Source organism: Tamandua tetradactyla, chromosome 13, assembly GCF_023851605.1.
Source record: "Tamandua tetradactyla isolate mTamTet1 chromosome 13, mTamTet1.pri, whole genome shotgun sequence".
Classification (NCBI taxonomy): domain Eukaryota; kingdom Metazoa; phylum Chordata; class Mammalia; order Pilosa; family Myrmecophagidae; genus Tamandua; species Tamandua tetradactyla.
This window is the reverse complement of record NC_135339.1, coordinates 8,786,337-8,813,191: the sequence shown is the minus strand read 5'-3', so window position 1 is coordinate 8,813,191 and position 26,855 is coordinate 8,786,337. Positions and strand designations below refer to the sequence as shown.

General features: G+C 40.9%; 2 protein-coding genes across 6 annotated transcripts in view; one reads left to right on the top strand and one right to left on the bottom strand.

The window, feature by feature from the left end:
• Nucleotides 1-9,650, bottom strand: part of GLUD1 (glutamate dehydrogenase 1) — a 41,169-nt gene extending 31,519 nt beyond the window's left edge. The window contains exon 1 of the mRNA XM_077124685.1: nt 8,934-9,650. Coding sequence (XP_076980800.1) covers nt 8,934-9,381 — 448 coding nt within the window. The 5' untranslated portion in view covers nt 9,382-9,650. The remainder of the gene's footprint in view (nt 1-8,933) is intronic.
• Nucleotides 9,651-9,790: 140 nt separating this feature from the next.
• The window catches only part of SHLD2 (shieldin complex subunit 2), a 111,402-nt gene continuing 94,337 nt past the window's right edge, over nt 9,791-26,855 (top strand). For 4 of the 5 annotated variants that reach the window (XR_013161373.1, XM_077124680.1, XM_077124684.1 and 1 more), the window contains exon 1: nt 9,879-9,973. The gene's annotated coding sequence lies outside the window, so the exon portion shown is untranslated. Of the gene's footprint in view, nt 9,974-26,855 lie in introns of all 5 variants that reach the window. The other variant, XM_077124683.1, reaches the window with a different exon arrangement.

The following is a 26,855-nucleotide window of genomic DNA, read 5'->3' as shown; positions in this document are numbered from 1 at the left end:
TTAATCATCACAATTGACTTTCTTTTTCCTTTTTTTGTGAAAAATAACATATACACAAAAAAGCAATACATTTCAAAGTACAGGGCCACAGTTAGTTGTAGAACATATTTCTGACTTTGACATGGGTTATAATTCCACAATTTTAGGTTTTTACTTCTAGCTGCTCTAAGATACTGGAGACATCAACGATTCAGCAATCATATTCGTCCATGAAGCTCTACCCTTCCCGTATGACTCCATCATCACCTTGATACCTCCACACTGCTCTTTATGCGAGATTAAACAAGTACAATCGTGAAAATTTAAACGGTTTTTAAAATTACTTGAATCTGGACCTCTTAATTAATTTGTGATCAATTCATCACAAATTCAACTTCCAACCTGCACTCTCACACTTCTCTGAAATGATTTCTTCAATGGGCAAGAATTCTACAGACGCACAGAACCCCCAGAGAATGCCATGGAACAACCCTTAACATTCATGTGCCACAAAGCTCTTGCAATTTATTTTTAGAACCTGTTTTCTCTCACTTAATAGTAATATAATTTCCGAACTCACAACAGAATAGTATAGATTAATTCAAAATGAGGGGAGGAGGGAAAGAACCAGTGCCCATCAGCAAATAATGAGCACATGAAATTCCCCAAGTCCGGGATAAAAATCCAAACACTCAGCACCGGGAAGGGAGTATTCAGTACTGGGGTTGAGGACAGCTAACAGAGGATCACTCCATGGTGTAAGAGGGCAGGGGAACATACTACTTTAGATTTCTTCCCCATTATCAAAATCTTCATTCTCACCGTTTTGAAGAGGCAGACTTTAGCTTTCTGGGAAGCACATGCTTATGTGAAAATATTTTACTTATTTTCATCCAAAATTTTAAATTATGTAGTACTTATGCCTGTGCACACATAAAATGTAACTACAGAGAAAGCTGAAGTTTCCCTTGACTACTAGTAACCCCTGCCTGCTCAGGGGTGACCACTTTCAGGGACTAAGTGTATAAACTTCCAAATCATTTTACCTGCTTCCGCATCCACACTTATCTACAAAATACACAGCTCCGTTTTGTGCTTCAGTATTTGGCCAATGGATGGACGGAAGATTATACAAAAAGGCAGCCTACTTAATGGGAGAAAAAAATTGGAAACCACATATCTGATTACGGGTTTACTAGCCAGAATAAAGAAATCCTACAACTCACAATAAAAAGGCAAACAACTCAATTTAAAAATGGGTAAAAAACTTGAGACATTCTTTCAAAGAGGAAATATAAATGGCTAAAAAGCACAGGAAAAGATGTTCAGCTTCAACAGCTATTAGAGAAATGCTAATCAAAACTGCAATGAGATATAATTTTACACCTACCAGAACGGCCGCTAAAAGTACAATGTAGGAGAAACTGGAACCCATCTGTACTGCTACTGGGAATGTAAAAGGTACAGGGGCTGTGGAAGACAGTGGCGTTTCCTCAGGAAGTGAAGTATAGAATCGGCAATCCCACAACTGGGTATATACCCAGAAGGACTGAAAGCAGGAATGAGAACAGACATTTGCACACTGATGTTCGTAGCAGCATTATTCACAATCGCCAAAAGATGGAAGCAACCCAAGTATCCATCAACTGATGAATGCATAAATAAAATGTGGTATATACATATAAGGGAACATTATTCAGCTGATGTGGCATCCACACCACAGACAGAGCACCTGGACCATGTCAGGGCAAAATCAATAAAAATGTGCACATCTCCGAAGTTCCCACACAGCCTCTTAAACCCTGTTATCTCCAAAATCCAGCCGCCCTTCCTAACGGTCCTGTTCTGTCCTTGAAACAACCATCCTTCCCATCCGCGACTCAAGCTAGAAACACGCATTCTTTGACCCTGCTCTCTTTCATTCCGCATGTCCAACTGGCTGCGAGATCCCACCTTTTCTTTAAAACGTTTTATCTAGGCTTTACATTCCTTTGCCATCACCTACTCAGTGCAAGCCCTTGTTGCTGCTTCACAGCTTTCTGCGCCCTCCGTGGTTGGTAACCCTCCAGCTGACAACCCTTACTTCTTGCTGCTCACATACTGTCTGGTCCCATGGCCCCTCTCCCACATTCCTGACCTGCAACCACCTTTCCCCTTTCCACCCTTATCTCTTTGAACTCTTAGAGCAGTGACACTTTGTGTAGGGTTTTGAAGTGTGTCATTTAAGGACTGATTCCAGGAAAGGAAAACATAAAACCAGAATACTGAGCTAAGAGCAAATTGAGAATGATACAGTAAGAATAGAATGGATTTTGGGCTCTGCTTTATTTTGGGGAAAGTGCTGAAAAAATATTTCAAGAAATAAAACACTCAGCTTTTGTCTTTTTTTCTCTTTTCCTTCAGCTCTCTCTTATGCATAGCTCTCCAAGCACAAACACGGTACCTGGCACAGACTGAGCAATTAAACAGGTAGCAAACAGGTTAACTATCCGAAATCCCTACGAACTACGGAATGTTTCTTAATTAAGCATAGAATTTAAAGCTCTTACCTGTAGGAAAAAAACACAAGGGAAAAATCGTTTTATTTGGAATACCATTTAGACTGCACAACACAACCTTATCCATAAACTCCAAATACAGGTTCTATTGCCCTTATTTACTCCTTTGCTGTTTGTCTAGTGGTAAAGGGATTAAAAAGTATTAGTGCAGATATTATGAAGGTCCAATATGTACAGATACCTTTTTTTAAAATTACAAAATGAAATTTATTTCAAAAGCATAAGGGAACATTTACATTTCAACAACGTGGTAAATAGGTACCTTGCTAAAGAAAAATCCTGCACGGCATGAAGTTTTTCATTCAGATTTTTGAAGAAAAATAATTTGTACAGTATTGCCTTAAGAAAGGGGGAGGGGAGCAACGAGGGGGTAAGGGAAGGAACAGTGCAACTCAATGACAAACTTAAGAAAGTCGCTCAGCTTTGAGTTTACATACAAATGCTTTTTAAATGGCCTCTGTTGACACACTTGTGATGATAATAAGTGGCAGCCAAACTACTGATAACTTTTACAATTCCCATTTGTGTCACATGCCACATTTTCCTCTAGCGAAGAGGCAATTCAGAAAAATCAGATGTTAGGCTTTCTCCAAGAAATGCAAGAGGGAGAGAAGCAACTCACAGCAAACCAAGAATTTTCTTATAGTTTTTTATGAAGAACGCTATTTTAAACTATTTTAAAACTATTCCACTGAAACTCTTAAAGATACGTGTAATAACACTTTGATAGAAAAATGAGTTGTTTTACTGAACACAATCTATTGAACACCAAAGTCTCTGTATGTCTTTCAATGGAAAAACTCTTTAAAATGCTATTTCACTGTTGTAGTAATTAAAATAAATGGACCTCTACAGATATCATCTGTGAACAAGTTTTGTATACTTGTCTGAGTTATGCCTTTTTTCTAGGAGGAAGGAATGTCTTCTAAGGCCTTTTAACAAATTAATGGCGTGAACTGGTACGCAATCAATGCACACCCCAAGATACAACGTATCATTTAAATTCCAGACAACAATGATTAGGAAGGTGGGCTGGAGTCAATGACCAGTCTGAACCCCATCTTCCTACATAATGGAGTCAAACAAAGGTCCTGAATTCTTCAGGCTTAGAACCACCAATTTGAAGAACTGGGTCACCAGTGTATCTCATTAAGGTTGTTATGAGGAATGAAAGGGATGAGGAAAGAAAAGCTCTTAGTAAAATGCCTGGCATATACACAGGGCTCAATAAACACCAGCTCCGACTGTTAGGACTTGCTCTGTCAGCCCGACCTCTATGGAGGCAGAACACGTGTGGCTGCGGAATCTCAGGGCGGGCTGCCTTTTTGTGACGTAAACTAAGAAGGCCTGAGTGCTCTCTCCTAGGGTTCATAAAACCTTTCCTGCCTTTCTCAGTAGTTTTTTTTTTTTTTTTTTACATGGGCAGTCACCGGGAATCGAATCCAGGTCCTCTGGCATGGCAGGCAAGCGTCCTTGCCTGCTGAGCCACCGTGGCCCTCTCAGTAGTTTTTAATAACATGAATACTTGATACTTAATAGTACTGATGCTTAAATTAATCTGCATTAAGTTTCTGCCTCTGGAAAGGGAAAATATTGATCTACATGGATAGCTAGGACAGTTTTAGATATCAGTTTTAGATTCAAGACTGCTGCATTTCCCATGGAATGGGGTGGAGATGCTTCATTTTGCATTTTCTAACTCTCATTATTATTTGAATATTTGAATCATACAAACGTATTTTTTTTTTTAATCGAATCCGGACCTCCCGCATGAGAGGCGGCATTCTAACCACTGAACTACCTGTGCACGCTCATACAAATAAATTTCAACAGAGGTTTCCTGGGTAGAGGAATTATGAGCCATTTAGGAATCAATATGCTTTATTAAAGGGCTATTAGAAGTTTTTTATCTTTATTATTTGTAAAAACCTAGTTCGCAAAAAAACAAAACAAACAAAAAACAAAGGCAAAAAGTCTCGTGGCAGAGACTAGTGGCTAGGAATTTTTCAACATCTGTGAATTAGTATTTTAATCTCCATTGGTTCCAGGCAGGCTCCTTAGTATCTCCAACCCAAGTGAATAAAAAACAAACAATTTTCCTCAACAATCTGGATTATCATCAGCAGCACTAAACCTGATTTCTTCCCACTATAAGCTATAAAGTACATGATCAATTTCTCTTTCTTGTACTTAAAGTTTAACAAGGGCCTGTTTTATGAGAGTTTAATATACACTGGTGCTTACCCTCCAATTACTGATGCTCCAGTTCTTTTGCATAATGAGTGAGCAAGTGTTTGCCTTTCTGCATATGGGCTTTTTACTGCCAAAGCAAACTTGCTGGATGGATTCACACACACACACACACACACTGGAAGACTAAGATGACAGTCTGATGTACAGGTCTCCAATATTATGGTAGTTCTTTATTCACTAGTCTTCTCGGTGAATAAAGTCTTTTAGACTTTAGAAAGTCTAAAACTAGTCTTTGTTTCTATCACGTAAAAAAGACTTTATAATGGCAACATCCATATTTAACTAAAAAGTACGAAAAAACAAAAACCTCTCAGGGCTAAGGGCTAGAAGACATACAAATTGCCTGTCTTCCATCTGAATTTCCCAACCTACTTAAATTCTAAATTTAATTTACTTACACAGGCTCTATTTTATCTTGTGAAAGCAGACTCACATGTACTCCTATACTTAAAATAAAAAAAAATCAGTGTGGGTTTGTTCAGAGTTACCCAAGTTTTACTGGTTGTCAATTCAGCATAGCAAAAATAAAGTAAGTAACATTCGGGACTGTTGTTTTTAATTTGCATCTTGCCTCTTAAGGTTTAATGGACTGATATCTGTAATTAAAGATTTAGGTTTACTATATCAGAGGATCCATTTATAGCCCAACTACATTTGAATGATAATAACTTAAGGTTCTATGATTGGAGGAAGAAGTAACCACAGGGAATTCTGACTTAGTTTTAATATCAAGACAGTGGAGACAAGGCACAGGATGGAAGAAAAGTAAATTGGCTCCTATTTCATGACGGCTATTATCAATCTGTACTTTTCACCGAAATTAAATTTTTTTTGGAGAGGGGTGCATGGGCTGGGGATTGAACCCAGGTCTCCTGCATGGCAAGTGAGCATTCTACTGCTGAACCACCCGTGCACCCCCCAATTTGTAAGTGATAAACTTCTACTAAATAGATAGGCTGTAGACTGTTCTTAGACAGAACCATGGCCAACAAAGTACCGAGAATTTATTGAAAAAGTTAATAGACACAATCAATGTTTTAAAATATCCCAGGACCTTCAGATGCATCTCCTTGTAGGAGCTGCTTACTCCCACATCATTAATCTTCGCTGAAAATGTCTGTAAAGCCTCTCTTAAAGTTTCACCCCTGAGTCCATGGCACACTTTTGAAAATCCTTGACAGGAGCAAACCTAACAACATCAGTTAATTGTACGTGGGAATTAGGCAGCTGGACCCATTTTTAGGAAAGAAAAACCAAAACCAAACCAAAAAACACACGAAAAATAGCCCAGTGTGTGACTGTAAATTAACAGGGTGGATTTTTTTTTTAACATGGCTCTAAAACTGCATTTAAGGCTAATTTGAAAGAAGAACACAAAAACAATATGTATTTATTAAATACTGACTTGGAATAAGTCCACATCAGCTGCTCCCAGGAGTTAAAACCACCTGTTTTCCTTGCAGAGATTATAATCAGATTGATTGCTTTGCTTCAACCTTGAAAATCTGACTGCAGAAAACTCAGGTGTGAGGTACTCAAAGAAAAGTTACAGACATGGAAAGCTGAGGGTTTGCAAGAGGATGAAAAGGAGAGAAGAGGTTGTTTTCAGAGCAATGTCAGGGAAGCATGCTGGGGGACACGAGTGAGATGAAGTGTGTTTAAAAAGAGTGAAGTCCTTAGATTCATAGGGCTTACCCAAAGCATTTTTAAAAATCCCTATCATCTAATAAATTCCGTGTTTCTGAGCCCAGAGTGGGACCAAGGAGGTGAACAACTTTCTCTTAAGTCAAAAAAAATTTGGGTTCAGATGAAGAAAAATCTGTTGAAAATAAACACTCCTGGATTGAAAATTCTCTGCAATCCAAGAGAATGATAAATGGCTAGGGAGAGCCTGGGATGTCCTGAAAACCAACAGTGGAAGTCTACATCTTGCTATCATCCATTCAGTATGCAGTCTGTTATTTTATCTTAGGCACACTAAAACATTTGTAAGACCTTTCATAGCTACATAATCCTCCCTGATCCTATTCTCTTCATAAAGTCTTTCAAATTCCTTAATATAAACAAATTTATCACTTTGTAGAGGTCAGTGTTCCTTCTAATTACATTATCCTGCAAAACTGCTATATTGATTATTATAATTCAGTTTCTGTATGCTTATATGCTGGGAATTAATAATGCTTTCAGGAGCAAACCTTTCAGTAAGTGGGCTAAATGGAGCAGAGAATTGTATCACACTCTACCATGAGCAAATGCTACAGTAACAGAGTTTTGGTGGGGATGATGTAATTTGTTGCTAGGCTCAATATTTTGGTCCTAAAACTGCTGTGGCAACAAGAGGAAAAGGAATGACAAGTTCTGGTAAACTTGTGCTGCTTACGTGAAGTCGCTTTTTCAAAGGTAAGGAGGAGGGCTTGGCATATAATGAACAGAAGTATATAAATTTCAAGGAACCCATATCAGGTCCTACAAGAAAACGAATATATTGGGTTTATTCGTGTATGTTTTAAGGAACTGGAAAATGCTGCCTAGAAGACAGTACAATAGACCTGATGTCCAAACATTACAATTTAATATCTACTATACTTTGCCTTTTCCTACAAATATACATATGTCCTTGTTTGCTTTTCTTGGGAGTCTGAACTTGTATTCTTGGTCTAGTGAGTTAAGGAGTGGTAGGAGACCGACAGTGTACATTTGACATAATTTTGGATCTGGAAGGGAAGTTAAACGTCAAAGTGGTTCAAACCTTAGTTTTAGAGGAGGAAAGGACACCTAGAGGATGATTAAGGCCCCAAAGTCACAGATATAGGTGGAATCAAATGCAAATTTAGCAAGTAAAAGTAAATCATTAAACCATTTAAACAACCTTTGCCCCCAGGCTGGGAAAGCCAGCAGAGCTGGAACGCTCTGGTAGAGAGACAATTCCTAAAACATTTCCTAACAAGTAGGCTGGTAGAACAGAAATGTAACACCAGAGACAAAGGGCCTAGTTCAAGTTCCTCTGTGCTCAATGGTCAAGCCATTTCCCTTCCTTCAGGTCTGGCCTTCTAGAATGAGGACCTCAATTATACATAAATGTTTTATAATAGAAAAAAATGTGATTTTGTCTTTTCTATTTTTAGGTTACCTTTAAACACCATTAAAGGGGTATTGTTATGCAATGTATTTCAGGAAAAATGTCAAAAGTTTTCATTTGCTCAAAGCAAGCAATATGACTACAGACATTCAAATTTAAAACTACAGAATAACTTGGTGCCTGCGGAACTGCAACTGACTCAACACCAACTAGCAACTGAGTAAATTCCTTTCTTCACATACTTCTCTCTTTTTCTCCAAGCTCAAACCTGGTCCCAGCCAGGACCAGTACACACCCCCAAGCCTATTTCATTCCATTGGCTGGCCCCAGTTCTACACTCTTCACATTTACTGTTTAGGACAGCCCGTGTTTATTTGTAAGAGGTATTACACTGCACACATAGCGTTTTTTTCTTTCTTTCTTTCTTTTTTTTTTAAGTGCGTGTATAGAACGGTAGAAGCTTTCAGGGTTGGAAAATAATTTAAAAGGTTGACGTGCGATTAAAATTCCTTTGGTTAATAAAACTATGTGGACTGCAAACTTACAGGGCCATCCCCTGTCTTATGTTTCTGTATCATCTGTCACTGTTGTAACGCGAATGAAAAAAAAAATCGGGAAATAACTTCTTTCATACTATGCATTCAGGTACAAGTTACTGAAACCCACGAAAACTTGCAAAATGTGCTGGGCCAGTCATTCCCTTTTCTAGAAGTGCATTTCGGCTGGGCCCACCCAGTGTGACACACACGCACAAGGGGACCAAAAGGAGCCTGGGGCGGTGTTTATTCTGCATGGGGCATCGGCATATGCAGAGGGATCCGGGGTGCTTTCTCGCGGGGGGAAAGGAGTCAGGGGCAACTGTGCGAAGGTTTTAGGTTGGAAAAACATCACCAACCACCCCCAGCCTGAAGCATCCAGGGTGGGGGTGGGGGTTGGATCTTCGCCCAGTGCATCCTGACGCTGGGGGATCATCCCAGGGGGGACCCCGGGTGGGGTGTGTGGAGGGTCTGAAAAGTCGCCCCGGGGCAGGGGGGAGCCGAGGTGACCCCGAGCCGGACGCTCACCTCCCTTGCAGGGCGTGCGGTGCTGGCTGTGCTGGGCGCGGTAGCCTTCGATGACCTCCCAGGAGCCGTCGTCGCGCCGGATGGGGAACGAGAGGCTCAGTACGTGGTTGCAGGGCTTGATGATCCGCAGGATGCCGCGCACCCGGTTTCGTTTCTGCTCCTCGCTCTCGCGGGTCTTGAGGTCTTCCACCAGCTTGTCCTCCACGATGCTGGCGCCGCGGTCAAAGAAGCCCTCCACCATCTTGAAGAAGTTGGGGTCGTCCTCGCGCTCGGCCGCCGCCTCGCTGTAGTGCCTCCGGGCGGGCGGCGCGAGCCCCGGCTGCGGGGTGGCGGCGGCTCGGGGCGGCCCGCAGGCCCGGCCCAGCAGCGCGGCCGAGTCGGCAGAGCCCAGGGCGGCGGTGCCGGCCCGGGGCAGCAGCTGCAGCGCTTCCCCCAGACAGCGGTACATGGCGGCGGGCGGATGCGCAGCGGAGCGGAGAGGTGCGTGCGGGCCGGGGGCGAGCGAGCGCAGAGGCCTGGGGCCGACGGAGGAAGAGCCCGGCGCCGGCTGTCCTTTTAAGCCGCAGCTTCCTGCCTCCCCGGCTGCCCCTCCCCTCGCCGCCCTCGCCGCCTAACGGGGAGGATGGACTTGGGGGGCCCCGGCCCAACGACGCCAGTGAGTGGCAGCGCGGGGGGCGCGCGCGGCGCCTCCCGCCTCCGCCTCCGCCTCTGCCCGGCCTCCCTGGGCGGGGGCGGGGGACGCGCGCAGGCGCAGGAAGGCCCCGGCGCGCATGCTCGTGCCCCCCTTTTCCGCATCCCCTCTGGCCCTCCCTATTGAGGGGGGGAGGGGCGAGGGCGGGAGCCGCGGTGGCCCGGGCTGCTCGGGTGGCCTCGGGGACGGGCGCCCCCTCCTGTGGCCCGCGTCGCAGGTCGGTGTGCGCCGGGCCGGGCACCGGGGAGGGGCCTAAGCGTACAGCCGGGGGCAGCTGGAGGCTGCGCGGCGAACCCGGGACCGGGGACAACGGACGGAGGCAGCGCGGTCTGGCTGCGGGCCCGGGGCGGTGAGTCACGACTGTCCCTCCTTTCCGCCCGCGCGGCTGGGCTGGGGCGGCCCCCTGCCTCCTCCTGCCTCCCCCGGGGCGGGCCCTCGGCGGCCCGGGCGGAGCGGCCTGTGGGGGCGCCGAAGGGTGGGCGGGAGAAGGCGCGGTGGAGGGCCCGGTGCAGGTGCTTGGCATTATTCTCCGGAACTGGGACGCATCCACCGCTCTCCTGAGTTTGATTTTGGAAACGGCTCGCAACAAACTGGAAGGGAGAGAGCCGCGCAATCGCTTCTACCACTTAAGTGTTTGCATTTTTATCCCATTCAGTCATTTGGTAAAACATTGTAGTATGTTTTTACAGTTTACTGTGATTCCTGTTTTCGAAAATATGTTCTTAAGGTAGTCTAAAATCAAACCAGGAAACTGAAGAAGTGCAGTCTTACTCCAGAAAATTCTTTCACAATAACAATTAGTTGAATGGTCCGAATGAGATTTGTCAGTTTTAACCTACAAAGGTTTCAGTGATGCTCTTATACAGACATTATGAGAAGTGCTGGTTACACGCTTTCTGTGGGTAAGTTAGCAAGCTTGGAAAAATCCTGAGCTCAGACGATTTACCCGAAGCTACCTCACAGCTCTGGTGGTCCCAGTATATTTTGGTGGTTTTATAATGGCACGTTTCGACCTGCAACTACTGTCCCTCTAGACATGTTCACGTTATCCATCTATTAGAATATGCAAAATAGAATTTCTTAAAACTCAAAATAGTCTGTGAAGTATAAAGTGTCAACTTTGGTCAGTTACATTCGTCTATCCCCGTGTACTTTCAAAGCACAAATCGTACGTTCTTGCAAGTGGAGTTGTGTGTCTTCCCTTGTTTCTGAAAGAAATTGTAGTCGTTTCCTATATGTGTATTTTGTTTCTCAGTGGAAAATATTCTCCACCCTGATTCCCTAGTTGGCTTTGTGGTCAAAATATTGGGGTACCAAATTTCCTTTTCTCTTGATAGAACTATAATTTTACATTAGAAAAAAAAAAAGGACCCAGTGTTTCAGAAGAATTTCATCAGCTTGGAACATGTGGGAATGTTTTTCTCTTCAGATTAAATCCTTTGGCTTGTTTGAGTGGGATAAAAGTGGCTTAGAAACTTAATTTTATGGTCCTTGTTTATCTCTCTCTCGATAGCTGCAACCTTTAGAAAAATTAATGCTTTATTTTGCCCTCTCTAAGCCTTGTCCACTTGAACTCAAGTAGGTGGAAAGGATAAGACAGGGACAAGGTCACAGCATTGAAAATTATTTTTTGAGAGTCTTCTATGTGTAGGTGCCTTGCAAAATGGCTCTACAAGAACCCAATAAATTAGCTGCGGTTTTAATTTTCATAGTCTATGTTTTTTAATTGCATGCAGGTTGTAAAAAAAATTCAAAGTGTACATCTGAGCATTTGAAAAAGAGTGAAATTATCCCTTTTTCTGTATTTAGTATATAGTGAATAGTTGGAGTATTTTTTGTCTTAAGTAGGTATTATAATTCCAGATTTAACAAAAGGGGAAACTGAGGCTCACAGATACCAACTAAATTATTGATCATCTGGCTGGTAAATAATGGCTAAGATAAAAACCCATTAATCTGGCTCTAAAGTTATGATAGTTCTGCTAGTCTGAGAAATATTTTAAGAATCTGTTCCATCCAGTTGAAATTATTTACTATATTGTAAAGTCTAGAGAGTATCCGTTTTACATTGATGATAGCCTTTATGACATTTTGCAAATTAAAGTTTAGTTATTAGTAGTTTCCAGTGCCAAAAAAGGCCAGAATTTAACTTGAAGGGGATTTTGGTCATTTGATAACATTTAAACAGAGGCATAATGGTTTTCCGCCTCTGGTTTAAAATTCCAAGTCGGTTCTTGACGCATACCGTGCTTTTGTGCTTTTAGAACTATTTTAGGTTGGGTGCGATGATGGCGCAGCAGGCAGAATTCTCGTCTGCCATATTGGAGACGCGGGTTTGATTCCCGGTGCCTGCCCATGCAAAAGAAACAGGAAAAAAAATATTTTAGAAGAAGAATTTTAGGGATTAGAAAGACATAGTATATAAATACATGAGCAAGATTGTCGTTTAAAAAATAATTTAATTTGAAAAGATTATACGTGCTTTTACTTTCTGTCTCTGGATTTGTCTATTCTGGACATTGCATATAAATGGAATCATACACTGCACAGATCTCTGTGACTAACCTCTTTCACTTAGCATAATGTTTCCAAGGTTCATCTACTGTTGTAGCATGCTTCAGTACTTTCTTTTTATCGCTGAATAATATTCCATTGTATGGATTTACCACATTTTGTTTATCCATTCACTAGTCCATGAACTTTTGGGTTGTTTGCACTTTTTTGGCTATTATGAATAATGTCAGGAACATTCAGATACAAGTTTTTACGTGGCCATATGTTCTCACTTCTTTTGAGTTTATCCCTAGTTGTGGAATTGCCGGGCGAGGTGGTAACTCAGTGTTTCTTCTTGAGGAACCCTTAAACTGTTTTCCAAAGTGGCTTCACCTTTTTTCATTCCTACAGTAGTGTAGGAAGACTCCATTCCCTCCGCACCCTTACCAACACCTGTAACTGTCTTTTTGATAATAACAGGCCTAGTGTGTGTGAAGTGATCACTCATTGTGGTATTGATTTGCATTTCTTCGAGGAATAATGAAGTTATACACCTTTTCGTGTGTTTGTTGGCCATTTGCTTTTCTTTTATGGAGAAATGTCTATTTAGATCATTTGCCCATTTTAAAATAGGGTTGTTGTTTTATTATTGAGTTGTAAGAGTTCTTTATGTATACTAGAAATCCCTTAACAGATACATGATGTGCAAATATTTTTTGCCATTCTGTGGGTTGTCTCTTCACTTTTTTGCTGGTGTTCTTTGAACCACAAAAAATTTAAGTTTGATGAAATCCAATTATATGCTTTTTTTAAAAAAAATTGACTACTTTATTGGTGGTATTAATATCAAATTGATGGTATCAGAAAATTGTCGTGAGTATCATTTTCAACGTTATTTGAACTTAAAAAAATATTGTGGTAGTATATACAACATAAAATTTCCTATTTAAACCACTTTCAAGTATACGGTTCAGTGGATTAATTGCATTCGCAATGTTGGGCTGCCACCATCATCATCCATTATCAAAGCCTTTTCATCTCTCCAAGCAGAAACTCTGTACTGATTAAGCATTAGTTTCCCATTCTCCCCCAAGCCTTCACCCATCATAACCTATAACCCACTTCCTATCTCTATGAATTTGCATATTCTAGGTATTTCATATAAGTGAACCATGTTGTAGCATGTATCAGAACTTTGTTCCTTTTTGTGGCTAAGTTATATTCTACTGCATCTCGAATGTTACCTGTGCATTCATTTGCTGATGGACACATGGGTCATTTCTGCCTTTGGCTATAGTGAATAAAGCTGTTATGAACATTGGTATGCAAGTGTATCACTCGGAGTTCTCCAGATAAATAGAGCCAGTAGGATTCATATATTGACTGACTTATTGATTGGTTGATTGGATTGGCTCACACAACTGAGGGAACTGGCAAATCTAAACTCTGTAAGGCATGCTGGAAGCTGAAAATGTCATTAAACGTGATGCTCAAGTCCTTGGTGCAAATTTCCCAGAGGCAGCTGGCTGGCTAGAAATTCCAGCAAGACCAGAGCTGAGGTTGAGGCAGAGTGTTCTGACCTTTGAAATCCTGCCTTTTAAGACTTCCAACTGATTGGATGAGGAGATTTTGCACATTGCTGAGGGCACTTTCCTTTGTTGATTGTAGATGCAGTTACCAATTTATATTCACAAATTATTCTTTTTTTCCGTTCTTTTGAGGTGTTTTACCTAGGAGTGGAATTGCTAGGTCATATAGTTAATTCTCTATTTAACTTTTTGAGGAACTGCCAAACTCTTTTTCAGAGAGACTGCATCACTTTACATTCCCACCAGCAATGCTTAAGGGTCCCAAATTCTCTGCATCCTCATCAAAACATATTTATTTATTTTTTAAATAGCCATCTGAGTGGGTGCGAAGTAGTACCTCACTGTTTTGATTTACATTTCCCTAAAAACTATAGTATTCAGTATCTTTTCATTTGTTTGTTTGGCTGTTTGTATATCTTCTTTGGAGAAATGTGTATTCAAACCTTTGGCCCATTTTTAGTTAGGTTGTTTGCCTTTTTATTGTTGAGTTGTAAAATATATTATGAATACCCTTATCAGACGTATGATTTGAGAATATATTCTCCCCATTCTGTGGGTTGTCTTTTCACCTTATAGATATTGTCCTTTGATGCACAAAAGTTGGACCACTTTTTAAAAGGGGAATCGTCACAGAGATACACACAGATTGGAAATGAAATTAAAATTAAAAAGCCGATTTTCTAACAGCGTTAGTCACGTCATACCTTTCTGGCCAGCACTTAGAGTGGATGCCTTCCTGGAAGCCTATGAGTTGCTTGTAGCCTGAGTAGCTCAGGGGATTGAGGTCATAAATTATGAAACGTGACCACCCTACAAGGCTGGGGTTAGGCAAGGATGGAGACGCACACCCTTGGTACAGCACCAGGGGATATGGCAAAAAGCATATTGGACAGCGTGATGGTTTGGGCAAGATGACGTCATAGTACCAGTGTTAGTTTCTGAGTTTTGATGAATGCGCTCTGGGTTTGTGAGATGTCAACACTAGGAAAAGCTGGGTGAAAGGTTTATGGGAACTCTTTATAGTGTCTTGTTCTAGTTTGCTAGCTGCCAGATGCAATATACCAGAAATGGAATGGTATTTATGAAGGGAAATTTAATAAGTTGCTAGTTTACAGTTCTAAGGCCAAGATAATGCCCCAGTTAAAGCAAGTCTATAGAAATGTCCAAAGGCATCCATGGAAAGCTACCTTGGTTCAAGAAGGTTGCTAAAGTTCAGGGTCTCTCTCTCAAGTGAGAAGGCACATAGTGAGCACAGGGTTTCTCTCTCGGCTAGAAGGGCAAATGGCATACGCAGTGTCATCTGCTAGCTTTCTTTTCTGGCTTCCTGTTTCATGAAGCTCCCTGGGAGGCATTTTCCTTCTTCATCTCCAAAGATCGCTGGCTGGTGGACTCCCTGCTTCTCATGACTACGTCATTCTCTGCTCTCAGAATCTCCTGGCTTTCTCTCTTGTCATTCTCTTTTATTGGATTCCAGTAAACTAATCAAGACCCACCCGAGTGGGTAGAGACACATCTCCATCTAATCTAGTAAAAACCACTCTTGATTGAGTCACATCTCCAGGGAGATGATCTAATTACAGTTCCAAATATACAGTACTGAATAGGGATTAGAAGAAACAGCTGCCTTTACAAAATGGGATTAGGATTAAAACCTGGCTTTTCTCGGATACGTACATCCTTTCAAACCAGCACATATCTTTACAACTCTTCTGTAAATCCAAAATGATTCCCAAAGAAAAAATATTTTAAAACAAATAATTATGGATTAAATTACTTCACAATAAAAATAGATTAAGAGTAGAGGAAAACACATAATTTACCTAGTCATTGCTTTTCCAACAATTAGTACCTTAGTTGCATGATGGAGTTAGTTTGATGGTCCTTGTGTATTTCTAAGCCTTTCTTTTCCATTTTTCAGAACTTTCAGTTTTGTTCTACTTTAAATTCAGATTCATCTTTTCCTGTTATTGTTGCTTTAGTCTGATAGCTGTAAAGAAAAACCAGAAAGATCTAAGTGTTCTGTCATGAGAAAAAAATGGTATAGATTAGAAATGGCATCTATCTACTGAAATAGATTAGGAATGATATATGTATCCTTTGTTGTCCCATCTATTCTGTTCCTGCGTCCAGACAGTGAGATTTCGATCAGTGAGGGGTGCTGATCAGATGCCTGCAGGAAAGTGATACATGGTTATAGTGGACATCCAGGACAGTTTTTCTGTTGTCCTTATTTAGGCAGTGCTTTGGTTTGCTAAAACTGACAAAATGTACCATACCAGAAAAGGGTTGGCTTTTACAGTGGGGATTTTTTAGCTTACGAGTTACAATTCTAAGGTTGTGAAAATATCCCAGTTAAGGCATCCGCAGGATGATACCTTCTCTGAAGATTGGTTATTGGTGAGCTTGGGTTCCTCTGTCCGACGGCAAAGTGCATTGGGACTTCTGCTGGTCCTTCTCTCCCAGGTGTTGTTGCCTCCAGCTTCTGGCTTCAGTGGCTTCCTCTCAGCGTCTCTTGGTTTCATCTCTCTTCGTTTCTGTATGCGTTTTATCCTTTCATAAAGGAATCCAGCAAGAGGATCAAGACTCAGTGAGGCAATTCACATCTCGTTTGAAATAACCTAATCAAAAGGTCCCACCTAGGACAACCAAAGCTATAGGCTGGGCCCCCAGTCTTGGGGTTTGTTCACATGAAACTTAACCCACAAAGGATAGGTCAAGTCTACTTAAGATTTAGGCCTAAGAGTCACCCCCAAGAGAGCCTCTTTTGTTGCTCAGATGTGGCCTCTCTCTCCAGCCAACATGATGAGCAGTCTCACCACCCTCCCCCTCACTGCGTGGGACATGACTCCCAGGGGTGTGGACCTTCCTGGTAACGTGGGACAGAGATCCTGGAATGAGCTGAGACTCAGCATCAAGGGACTGAGAAAAACCCTAGAATGAGCTGAGAATTAACATCAAGGAATTGAGAGAAACTTCTGGACCAAAAGGGGGAAGAGTGAAATGAGACAAAGTGTCAATGGCTGAGAGATTCCAAACAGAGTCAAGAGGTTATCCTGGAGGTTATTCTTATGCATTAAGTAGATATCACCTTGTTGTTCAAGATGTAGTGGAGAGGCTGGAGGGAATTGCCTGAAAATGTAGTGCTGTGTTCCAGTAGCCATGTTTCTTGATGATGATTGAACAATGATAATAGCTTTCACAATGAGACTCTGTGAATGTGAAAACCTTATGTCTGATGCTCCCTTTAGCTACTATATCAACAGGAGAGTAGAACATATGGAATAAAAATAAATAATAGGGGGAACAAATGTTAAAATAAATTCAGTGTGAAATAGTGGTAAATGAAAGCGAAGGGTAAGGGGTATGGTATGTATAGTCTTTTTTTTCTCTATTATCATTTTATTTCTTTTTCTGTTGTCTTTTTATTTCTTTTTCTAAATCGATAGAAGATCGATCGATCTGTTATGCAACTATGTGATGATATTAAGAATTACTGATTGTATATGTAGAATGGAATGATATCTAAATGTTTTGTTTGTTAATTTTTTTTAATTAATAAAAAAAAGTTTTTTTTTAAAAAAAGTTCCCACCTACACTAGGTCTACAGCAAAAGAATGGATTAAAAGAACATGGCCTTTTCTGGGGCGCATAATGCATATCCATATCCACATACCCATATACATAAACTTAAAAGTTACCACACTCCACCCTCTGGACCACCAAATGACATTGTTCTTTCCAAACGCAAAATATTTTCATTCCATCACAGTTTCACAGAAGGCTTAAATCATTTCAGTAACAATATGAAGTACAAAGTCTCATTAAAATCATTTACAGATGTCATCTGTCCAGGGGCAAAATTCCCCTGAGGCTGTGGACCTGTGAAACTTGGAACAAGTCACCTGCTTCCTATATACAGAGGAGGGGCAGTCATAGGATAAATGTTAAATCAAGCATGGCCACATGTCCCAAACAGTTCTCAAAACTTGCAGGGCATACTTCATTAGATTTCAAGGTCTGAAAGTCAGTTATAAAAGACATTTTTTTTCTCAGGGCTTGATAGAGCAGCAGCCCTATCCTTTTCAGCTGCTAGTGAACAGTGGCTCTGTTCTCTCCAAACGCTGGGGTGAGGGCCCGAGCATCTTCAGACACTGGGGGAGATGAGCAAACTCTAAACCCCACCCTCCTCAGGCATCAGGGCAGTGGCCAGACTCTCTGGACTCTCTTCCGTCTCCAGGGCACAGGCTCAGCCCCTTTAGAAACGTGGGGTAGTGGCCAGACTCACCCCAATCCCTGGGGAATGTGCTCCATCCTCTCTCTTGAGGCCTGGGGCAGCTCTACTCTTCCTGAACGGTAGGGCAGCCAAGCTCCTCTCAGTCCCTCAGGCATCTCGAGAGCCTCGGGTGGTAACACTCTTTCTGAATACGGGAGAGGAGGGCCTGTCCTCTGCAACCTCCAGGACAGACTCACTCTCTCTGTGTGCATGTGTGGGTCTGTTCTCCTGACCTGAGGTTTCTTGGGTCCAGACTTTTGCTTCCATGGTTCTGCCTTTGAAGTCATTTTTCCTTCAGTCTGTCCCTTTTCTGTTCCTTTTATTCCAGACTGGCAGTGCTTCCATTCCTACAGATCTGACATGCAAAAAAAAAAAGACTTGTCAGTTTTGCATGCAGAATGCAGGGGTCGCAACCATCAGACAGTAGGACTTTCCACAGATCCTTTCTGGATAATTCCATCTACAATCGTGACTTGCACTGAAATGGCTGGCTGGTTCCATATTTGGTTAAATCCTCACATTGGGATACTATTCTCTAGGGATTCATTTTCTGGAAGCTCAGAATTTTTCAAACCTTCAATTCCTGGTTTCTATGTAACTTACTCCTTTTCTCTCATATTTTACTATAAGCAGCAAGGGAAAAATTAGGCCATATTTTCCACATTTAATTTGGAAATCTCTTTGGCTGAATATCCAAGCTCACGATTTTCAAATTCTGCCTTCTGTCTAACATTAGGGCTCAATTTTGCCAAATTCTATGCCACTTTAAAACAAGGGTTGCCTTTCTGACAATTTGCAATGACACAGGATTTCTGTCTAAGGCCTCATCAGAAGTACCCTTAGTAATGAATTTTTATCAACAATCTCTTCGAAGCAATCTAGGGCTTTTCTGTCAAGCATCTCACAATTCTTTCAGAATCTTTCCCTTATCCATTTATAAATTATTCCAGCATTTTTGGTATTTGTAAACTCAGCAGCTTCCTACTCTCCTGGTACCAAAATCTGTTTTGGTTTGCTAAAGCTGCCGAAATGCGGTATACTGGGAATGGGTTGGCTTTTACAATAGGAATTTGTTAGCATGCACATTTACAGTTCAGAGGCCATGAAAATGTCCCAATTAAGGCAACAACAGGATAATACCTTCTCTGTGGACAGGTTACCAGTGAGCGTGGGTTCCTCTGTCTAATAGCAAGACATGGCAATGTCTGCTGGTCCTTCTCTCCTAGGTTTTGTTGTTTCCAGCTTCTGGCTTCAGTGCTTCCTCTCAACTTCTCTTAATTCATATCCCTTAGTTTTATGTAGTTTATACTCTGCTAAAGGACTCCAGCAAGAGGATTAAGACCACCTTGAATGTTGTATCTCAATTCACATAAGTTAATGAGAAGGTCCCATCTGCAAAAGGTCTGCACTGTGAGGAATGAATTAAAAGAACATGGCCTTTTCTGGGGTACATAACAGCTTCAAACTACCACATGCAACTTTTAATTTTTCTTTAAGAAAATGTTAAATGAAATATATTAGATTCAAGGAACTGAATTGCTCAGGGCTTGATTTCTTTTCATTTTTTCTACTTAATTTAAACCCAACTATGATGGCGCCTCTAATGTGTGCAGTTCACTTTTTGGCAGGGCAGGGTGGTGGATGTCTTTATTGTATAACGAAGAGATACTAGAAAATATGAAATTACAATAGATAGTCCAAGTTTATAATTCACCAGTCAACGTATACCAAATAGTTATTCACAATAATTCCTTTTTGGCTGAAGATGATTAAAAATTCCGGACCCAGAAAAAAATACATGAAGGTGGGAATAAATGCATGCTTTAACTTGAACTTTTGTTCAAATTTCTCTCATCCTTGAAGTGTACTGATACTTTCTGTGTGTCTGTATTAGCATCTTCCCACTGACACACTGATATTAAGTGTTGTTCACTGATGCCTCGTTTGTTTGTTTTTTTAATAGCTGAACTTACCTTTCATTATGGATGGCTGACAGGTATCAGTTTTTAGGATCTAAGTATTTTAGTTTCCTTGGCTGCTCATGCAGACTCATGCAGTGTGCTGGCTAAAACGTGGGAATTTATTAACTCACAGTTTTGAGGCTAAGGAATGTCCAAAACAAGGCATCATCAAGGTGATGCTTTCCCCCAAAAACTGTGGCGTTCTGGGGCTGGCTGCCAGTGATCCTTGGTCCTGAGCTTTTCTGATGTATGACAGTGCATATGGTAACTTCTCCTGGCCTCACCCTTCTCTTCTGTGTTTTTCTCTGGTGCATAGCTCCAACCCACCATCTTAAGATATGATTCCTTTGTGCTTCACTGGTTTTTGGTGGCCCTCCAAGATTCCACATTTGGAATAAAGAAGTGTTTGCAAAGTACCCTTGGGGAATGGGGAAAAAGGGGTCAATATTCATCTTCCCCATTTGGAGAATTTCTGATGTTTTAACAAGCAGTGGGGACAACCAAATCAATAGGCTGAGCCCTCAATCTTGGAGTTTGCCCATATGGAACTTATTCCTGCAAAGGATAGGCTAAGCCTCCTTAAGATAAGGTCTAAGAGTCACCCCCAGAGAACCTCTTTTGTTGCTCAGATGTGGCCTCTCTCTAAGCTGACATGGCAGTTGAACTCACTGCCCTCCTCCTCTACATGGGACATAACTCCCAGGAGTGTAAACCTCCCTGGCACCATGGGATAAAAATCCTGGGATGAGACAGCACGGCATCAAGGGATTGAGAAAGCCTTCTTGACCAAAAGGGGAAAGAGAGACATGAGAAAAAATATAGTGACAGAGATTTCAGAGTCAAGAGGTTATCCTGGAGGTTATTCTTATGTATTATATAGATATCCCTTTTTAGTTTATGGAGCGGCTAGAGGGAAGGATCTGAAATTGTAGAGCTGTGTTCCAGTAGCCTTGTTTCTTGAAGATGATTGTATAATGATAAAGCTTTTACAGTGTGACTGTGTGATTGTGAAAACCTTGTGTCTGCTGCTCCTTCTAGCTAGGGTATGGACAGATGAGGGAAAAATATGGATAAAAAATAAACAAATAATAGGGGGAACTAGTTTGCTAGCTGCCAGAATGTAATATACCAGAAAAGGAATGGCTTTTAAAAAGGGAAATTTAATGAGTTGCTAGTTTACAGTTCTAAGGCCGAGAAAATGTCCCAATTAAAACAAGTCTATAGAAATGTCCAATCTGCGGCATCCAGGGAAAGATACCTTGGTTCAGGAAGGTCAGTGAAGTTCAGAGTTTCTCTCTCGGTTGGAAGGGCACATGGCGAACTCGGCATCATCTGCTAGCTTCATCTCCTGGCTTCCTGTTTCATGAAGCTCTCCGGGAGGCATTTTCCTTCTTCATCTCCAAAGGTCGCTGGCTGGTGGACTTCTCGTAGCTATGTTCTGCTCTCTCTGAATCTCTCATTCTCCAAAATATTTCCTCTTTTAGAGGACTCTAGTAAACTACTCAAGACCCGCCCAAATGGGTGGAGACATGTTGTCCCTTAATCCAGTTTAACAACCACTCTTGACTAAATCACATCATCCAGGGAGATGATCTGATTACAGTTTCAAACATACAGTATTGACTAGAGATTATTCTATCTTTATGAAATGATATTTTGATTAAAACATGGCTTTTCTAGGGGACATACTTCCTTTCAAACCAGCACAGGAAACAAAGGTGAAAATAAATTGAATAGATGGAAATACTAGTGGTCAATGAGAGGGAAGAATGAGGGATTGAGTTTTTTCTTTTTTCTTTCTTTTTCTGGAGTGATGCAAATGTTAAAAAAAAATGATCATGGTGATGAATACACAACTGTGATGATACTGTAAGCCATTGATTCTATACCATGTATGGAATGTTTGTGTGTTAAGAATGTTTGTATGTTGTATGTTTTATCAATAAAAATATTTTGAAGAAAACAGATTCCACATTTGATAGGGAAAGTGTAGAAAACAATAATTATTTAAATGGCACCTTGAGTATCTATCCTATGTGTTCTAGTTTGCTAGCTGCTAGAATGCAATATACCAGAAACTGAATGGCTTTTGAAAAGGGGAATTTAATAAGTTTCTAATTTACAGTTCCAAGGTTGAGAAATTGTCCCAACTAAAACAAGTCTATAGAAATGTCCAAGAGATACCTTGGTTCATGAAGGCCGATGAAGTTCAGGGTTTCTCTTTCAAGTGAGAAGGCACGTGGCACACACAGTCAGGGCTTCTCGCTCATCTGGAAGGGCACATGGCGAACACGGCGTCATCTGCTAACTTTCTCTCCTGGCTTCCGGTTTCATGAAGCTCCCCGGAAGGCGTTTTCCTTCTTCATCTCCAAAGGTTGCTGACTTGTGGACTCTACTTCATGGTGCTGCAGCATTCTCTGCTCTCTCCGAATCTCCTATTCTCCAAAATGTTTCCTCTTTTATAGGACTCCAATAAACCAATCAAGACCCACTCAAATGGGTGGAGACATGTCGTCACCTAATCCAGTTTAACAACCACTCTTGATTAAATCACATCATCCAGGGAGATGATCTGATTACAGTTTCAAACATACAGTATTGAATAGGGATTAATCTATCTTTATGAAATGGGATTTTGATTAAAACATGGCTTTTCTAGGGGACATACGTCCTTTTAAACCAGCACACCATGTATCTTGAAAATAGTCTTAATCTCAGCCTTGCCTCTGATAGTATATGACTCTAACATAAAGGAGCCACAAGACCCATTTCCGCCTTTGGGAAAAGGCAAGAACTTATTATCTCAACGTAAAGACCAGATTAGCTCTCTTATTTTAAGTTTCTTGCCCATGCGCTACACCAAGAACAGCAAATTGCCGATGGCAGCTGCATCTCATAGTCTGTTGAAATCATTTGAGCACTGATACTTCATTATAATACCCTAAATTTTCCTGTTCTGTTCTCCTGTCTGGCTACAGTAAACTCTGAAAAGGAGGCCAAATCTTAAAACTAACATCATAATGCAAGGTCTCAGAGGGAACTTAAATCTAGATTGCTCAATGGAGAGAACATGAAAATGCAAGCATCCTACTTTCCAGTGTCACATACAAGAATGTTTCCCCACCTCTTAAATAGCACTTGTATTCTAAGGGAATATATTCTTATGGTAAAATAGTAGAGAGCAGGTAAGTTATTTTCTGTATCAAGTATGGCCAGCGCTCTTGGTTGCTGTTCTTGTTTGTAAGATGCTGGAATGCAATATACCAGAAAAGAAATGGCTTTTAAAAAGGGGGAATTTATTAAGTTGCGAATTTACAGTTCTAAGGCTTTGAAAATGCCCAAATTAAAGCAAGTCTACAAAACCCTCCCAGTTAAGGCACCAACAAGAGATTACCTTCACTCACGAAAGGCTGATGAAGTTCAGGGCTTCTCTCTCATCTGGAAGGGCACATGGCGAACACAAAGTCATCTGCTAACTTTCTCTCCAGGCTTCTTGTTTCCTGAAGCTCTCTGGGAGATGTTTTCCTTCATCTCCTAAATTCTCTGGCTGTGTGGACTCTGTGTCTTGTGAATCTCGTCATTCTAAAAATGAGCCTCTCTGCCAAATGCTTGCTCTTTTAAAGGAGCCAGCAAACTAATGAGGACCCACCTGAAAGTCCCTGTAATACAAAGTTAATACCCGCAGTGGGTATGCCACATCTCCATGGACATAATTTAATCAAGTTTCCAGCCTGCATGCTGACTAGGGATTAAAAGAAAGGATGCCTCCACAGGATGGGATTAGGACTAACACATGGTTTTTCTAGGGCACATAACCCTTTCAAGCCGGCACAGTTGCCTCCCTAGCGAATACTCCTGCCATCCTCTCTGCCTTGCTCAGAGCCACTTGCGCGTCAGAGGCTACAGTGCCAGGTGTTCCTCTTCCTCACCTCTGTGGCAGCTTGGGCACAGGCATGTGGCCCATTTCGAGCTGCAAGGGCCTAAGAGGGCTGAAGCTGGCTGGTTATCTCTGAAAAAAGGTTTTTTCACTAATAAAGAGATATGCATGGGAGGAAACTGCTCTTCTATATAGTTCTTAGTCTTGCCTGTGTGTGATATATAGAAGATTTCACCAACTTGCTGAATATGGCAGAGAGAAAAGCACTTGCATTTCTGCTGGTTTCATTGACTTGCTGGGTCAAAAATGGGCCAATACTGCCTCTGGACTTGTTAGATAAATTATCTTAATTTGATAAATACCTTGTAGTTAAAGCGATTTTTAGCTGGCTGTTGTTAGTTAGGATGGTTTGACCCTCAAGTAACCACGTCCAGCTACTTAAGAAAGTGGAGGAGTCCTGAGACCAAAAATCTGAGAATTGTTCCGTGTGATAGGTTATTTTAAATGGCAGTAGCGCAATTGCAAGAGATTTGGAACAACCTACATGCCCACCAGTGAGGGAATGGTAGAAATAATTATGGGGCATCGTATGATGAGATACTATGCAACAGCAAAGAAGAGTGAGAGAGAATTAGAAAAGAAAATGAAAGAAAAGGTATCCATATTGGAAAGTAGGAAGGAAAACTATTTCTATTTGCAAATGACATGATCTTGTACATAGAAAATTCTACTAAGGAATGCACTAAAAAAAACTACATCAGAAATAACAAATGGAGTCAGTAATATAAAATATACAATAACCAATTGTACTTCTATAACTTGCAATGAATAATCTGAAAATGAGTAAATGCCATTTATAATAGTGTCAAAAAGAATAAAATATCTAGAAATAAATTTAATAAAAGATATACACATTGTGTATACTGAAAACCATACAAAATATTGAAATAAATTGAAATCTGAATAAATGGAAAGATTTCCCATGTTTATGAATCAGAAGATAAAGTATTGTTAAAATGGCGATTGTTCCAAAATTGATCTAGAGATTCAGTGCAATCCCCATCAATATTCCAGCCAACTTATTTGCAGAAATTGTAAGCTGATCTGAAAATTCATAGAAATTCCAGGAACCTAGAATCGCCAAACAATCTTGAAAAAGAAGAATAATGTTAATGTTAGAGGAGCAACACCTCCCAATGTCAAAGCTTATTTTAAAGCTAATCAGGGTGGGCCACAGTGGCTCAGTGGCAGAGTTCTCGCCTACCGTGCCTGAGACCCGGGTTCGAATCCTGGTGCCTGCCCATACAAACAAACAAAAAACCACAAAATCAAAACAGTATGGTACTAGCATAAGGATAGATATAGAAATTGATGCAGTTGAATTGAAAGTCCAGAAATAAACCATCACATGTATGGTCAATTGATTTTCAAAAGAGGGCAAAGACAATTCAATGGAGAAAGAATAATCTTTTGAACAGCTGGCTGGCCACCTGCAAAAGAATGAATGTGGACTCTTTCATAATACCATATATATATATAAATGAACTCAAAATGAATCAACAACCTAAACATAAGAGCTCAAATCATAAACTCTTAGAAGAAAATATAGGGGGAAAATCTTCATAAACTCTGCCATGGGTTATGTGCCTCTGTAACCGGTAAAGAAGTGGTTTCGCATTAAGCCCAGCACTTCCCAAACTCGCTTGAGTCTGGACCTTCCTTATCTTCCAGTGTTTATACAGAGCTTAGGCTTCTGTGGAGGGACTCTGGAAAACGCTGCTATATTTTAAAGGCCATCGTTTTAGAATAGTTAGGTTTTTTTAAAACTTGGTTCTCTGTTGATAATATGAAATGTTAGTTATTTGTTACTTTATCTACTTAGAAGCCTAATGTTTTGACTTCAAGACATTTTATATGCTCTTGAAGTGACCTTCCCAGGAAGTTTTAAAAGGTTGCTGTCAGGTGGGCCACGGTGGCTCAGTGGCAGGATTCTCACCAGCCATGCTGGTTTGATTCCTGGTGCCTGCCCATGTTAAAAAAAAAAGAGAAGAAAAAAGGTCATATTATGGTACATTTAAGGTACTAAAGCAGTTTATAATTCACATCACTATTTTACCCTGCGTCCTTTGCTCTGAGACTGTATTGTCATAAAATTCTCATGTTTAGAGGTCTTAGAGTTCATCTCCTTGATTATTATTGTTGTATTTTGGAGATTACAAAACTGCTGTAGAACATTAAAATAGCTCTCCTCCGAGTTTGAACCTTGGTTCTGCCTCTTACTGGCTATGTGACCTTAGAGAAGTGACCTCATTTCTCAACCCTTCTTCTGTGAGGCAAAGATAATATCTTGCAGGGTGGCTGTGAGAATAAAATGAGAAAATCCATCAAGTGCCTGGCACACAAGAGGTTTTCAGTGAATGTCAACCACCCCAACTTTTTTTTTCTAAGGAGGTATCTCAATTCTAGGCTGTGAAGGAATTAAGAAAGACAGTTGGAAAAGAAAGATCTGTTTTCAGTTTGAACTGTTTCAGTTTTATGCTGACTTCAGCTACAACTTCTGCTAAAGTGATTTTGTCGTGATGCAGGTTATATGGGAGTTAAAACCAGTTTCCTTCCAGCTTTCTAGCTGACATCATAAGCAAAACCTGACTAGGCAAACATAGGCCTATTTATTAGATCACTTATTATTAATGTTAAACTAGCATTGGTGCTGACTTCTTGTGTTCTTTTTGAAACATTTCACTGTTTCAGACCTTCAAAAGCTTCATAGAAGGCTTTAAGGTCTAAGTCATTCTCCAGCAACTGTGATGCCAGCTGTCTTTTCCAAAATGGTCTTCTCCATCTAGCAGTATGTCCAAAATAATGCTTGTAGGACATAATTGCATATATTTTCACATTGACCATGAAGTTTGCTCTTTGTGTGTGTGTGTGTGTGTCTGTGTGTGCGCGCCAGTCAACTTTTGGGGCTTATGGACAGTACTTACAATGTATGAACTAAGTGTGGATAGGCATGTAAACCAAAGCTACTAAATAAAAGC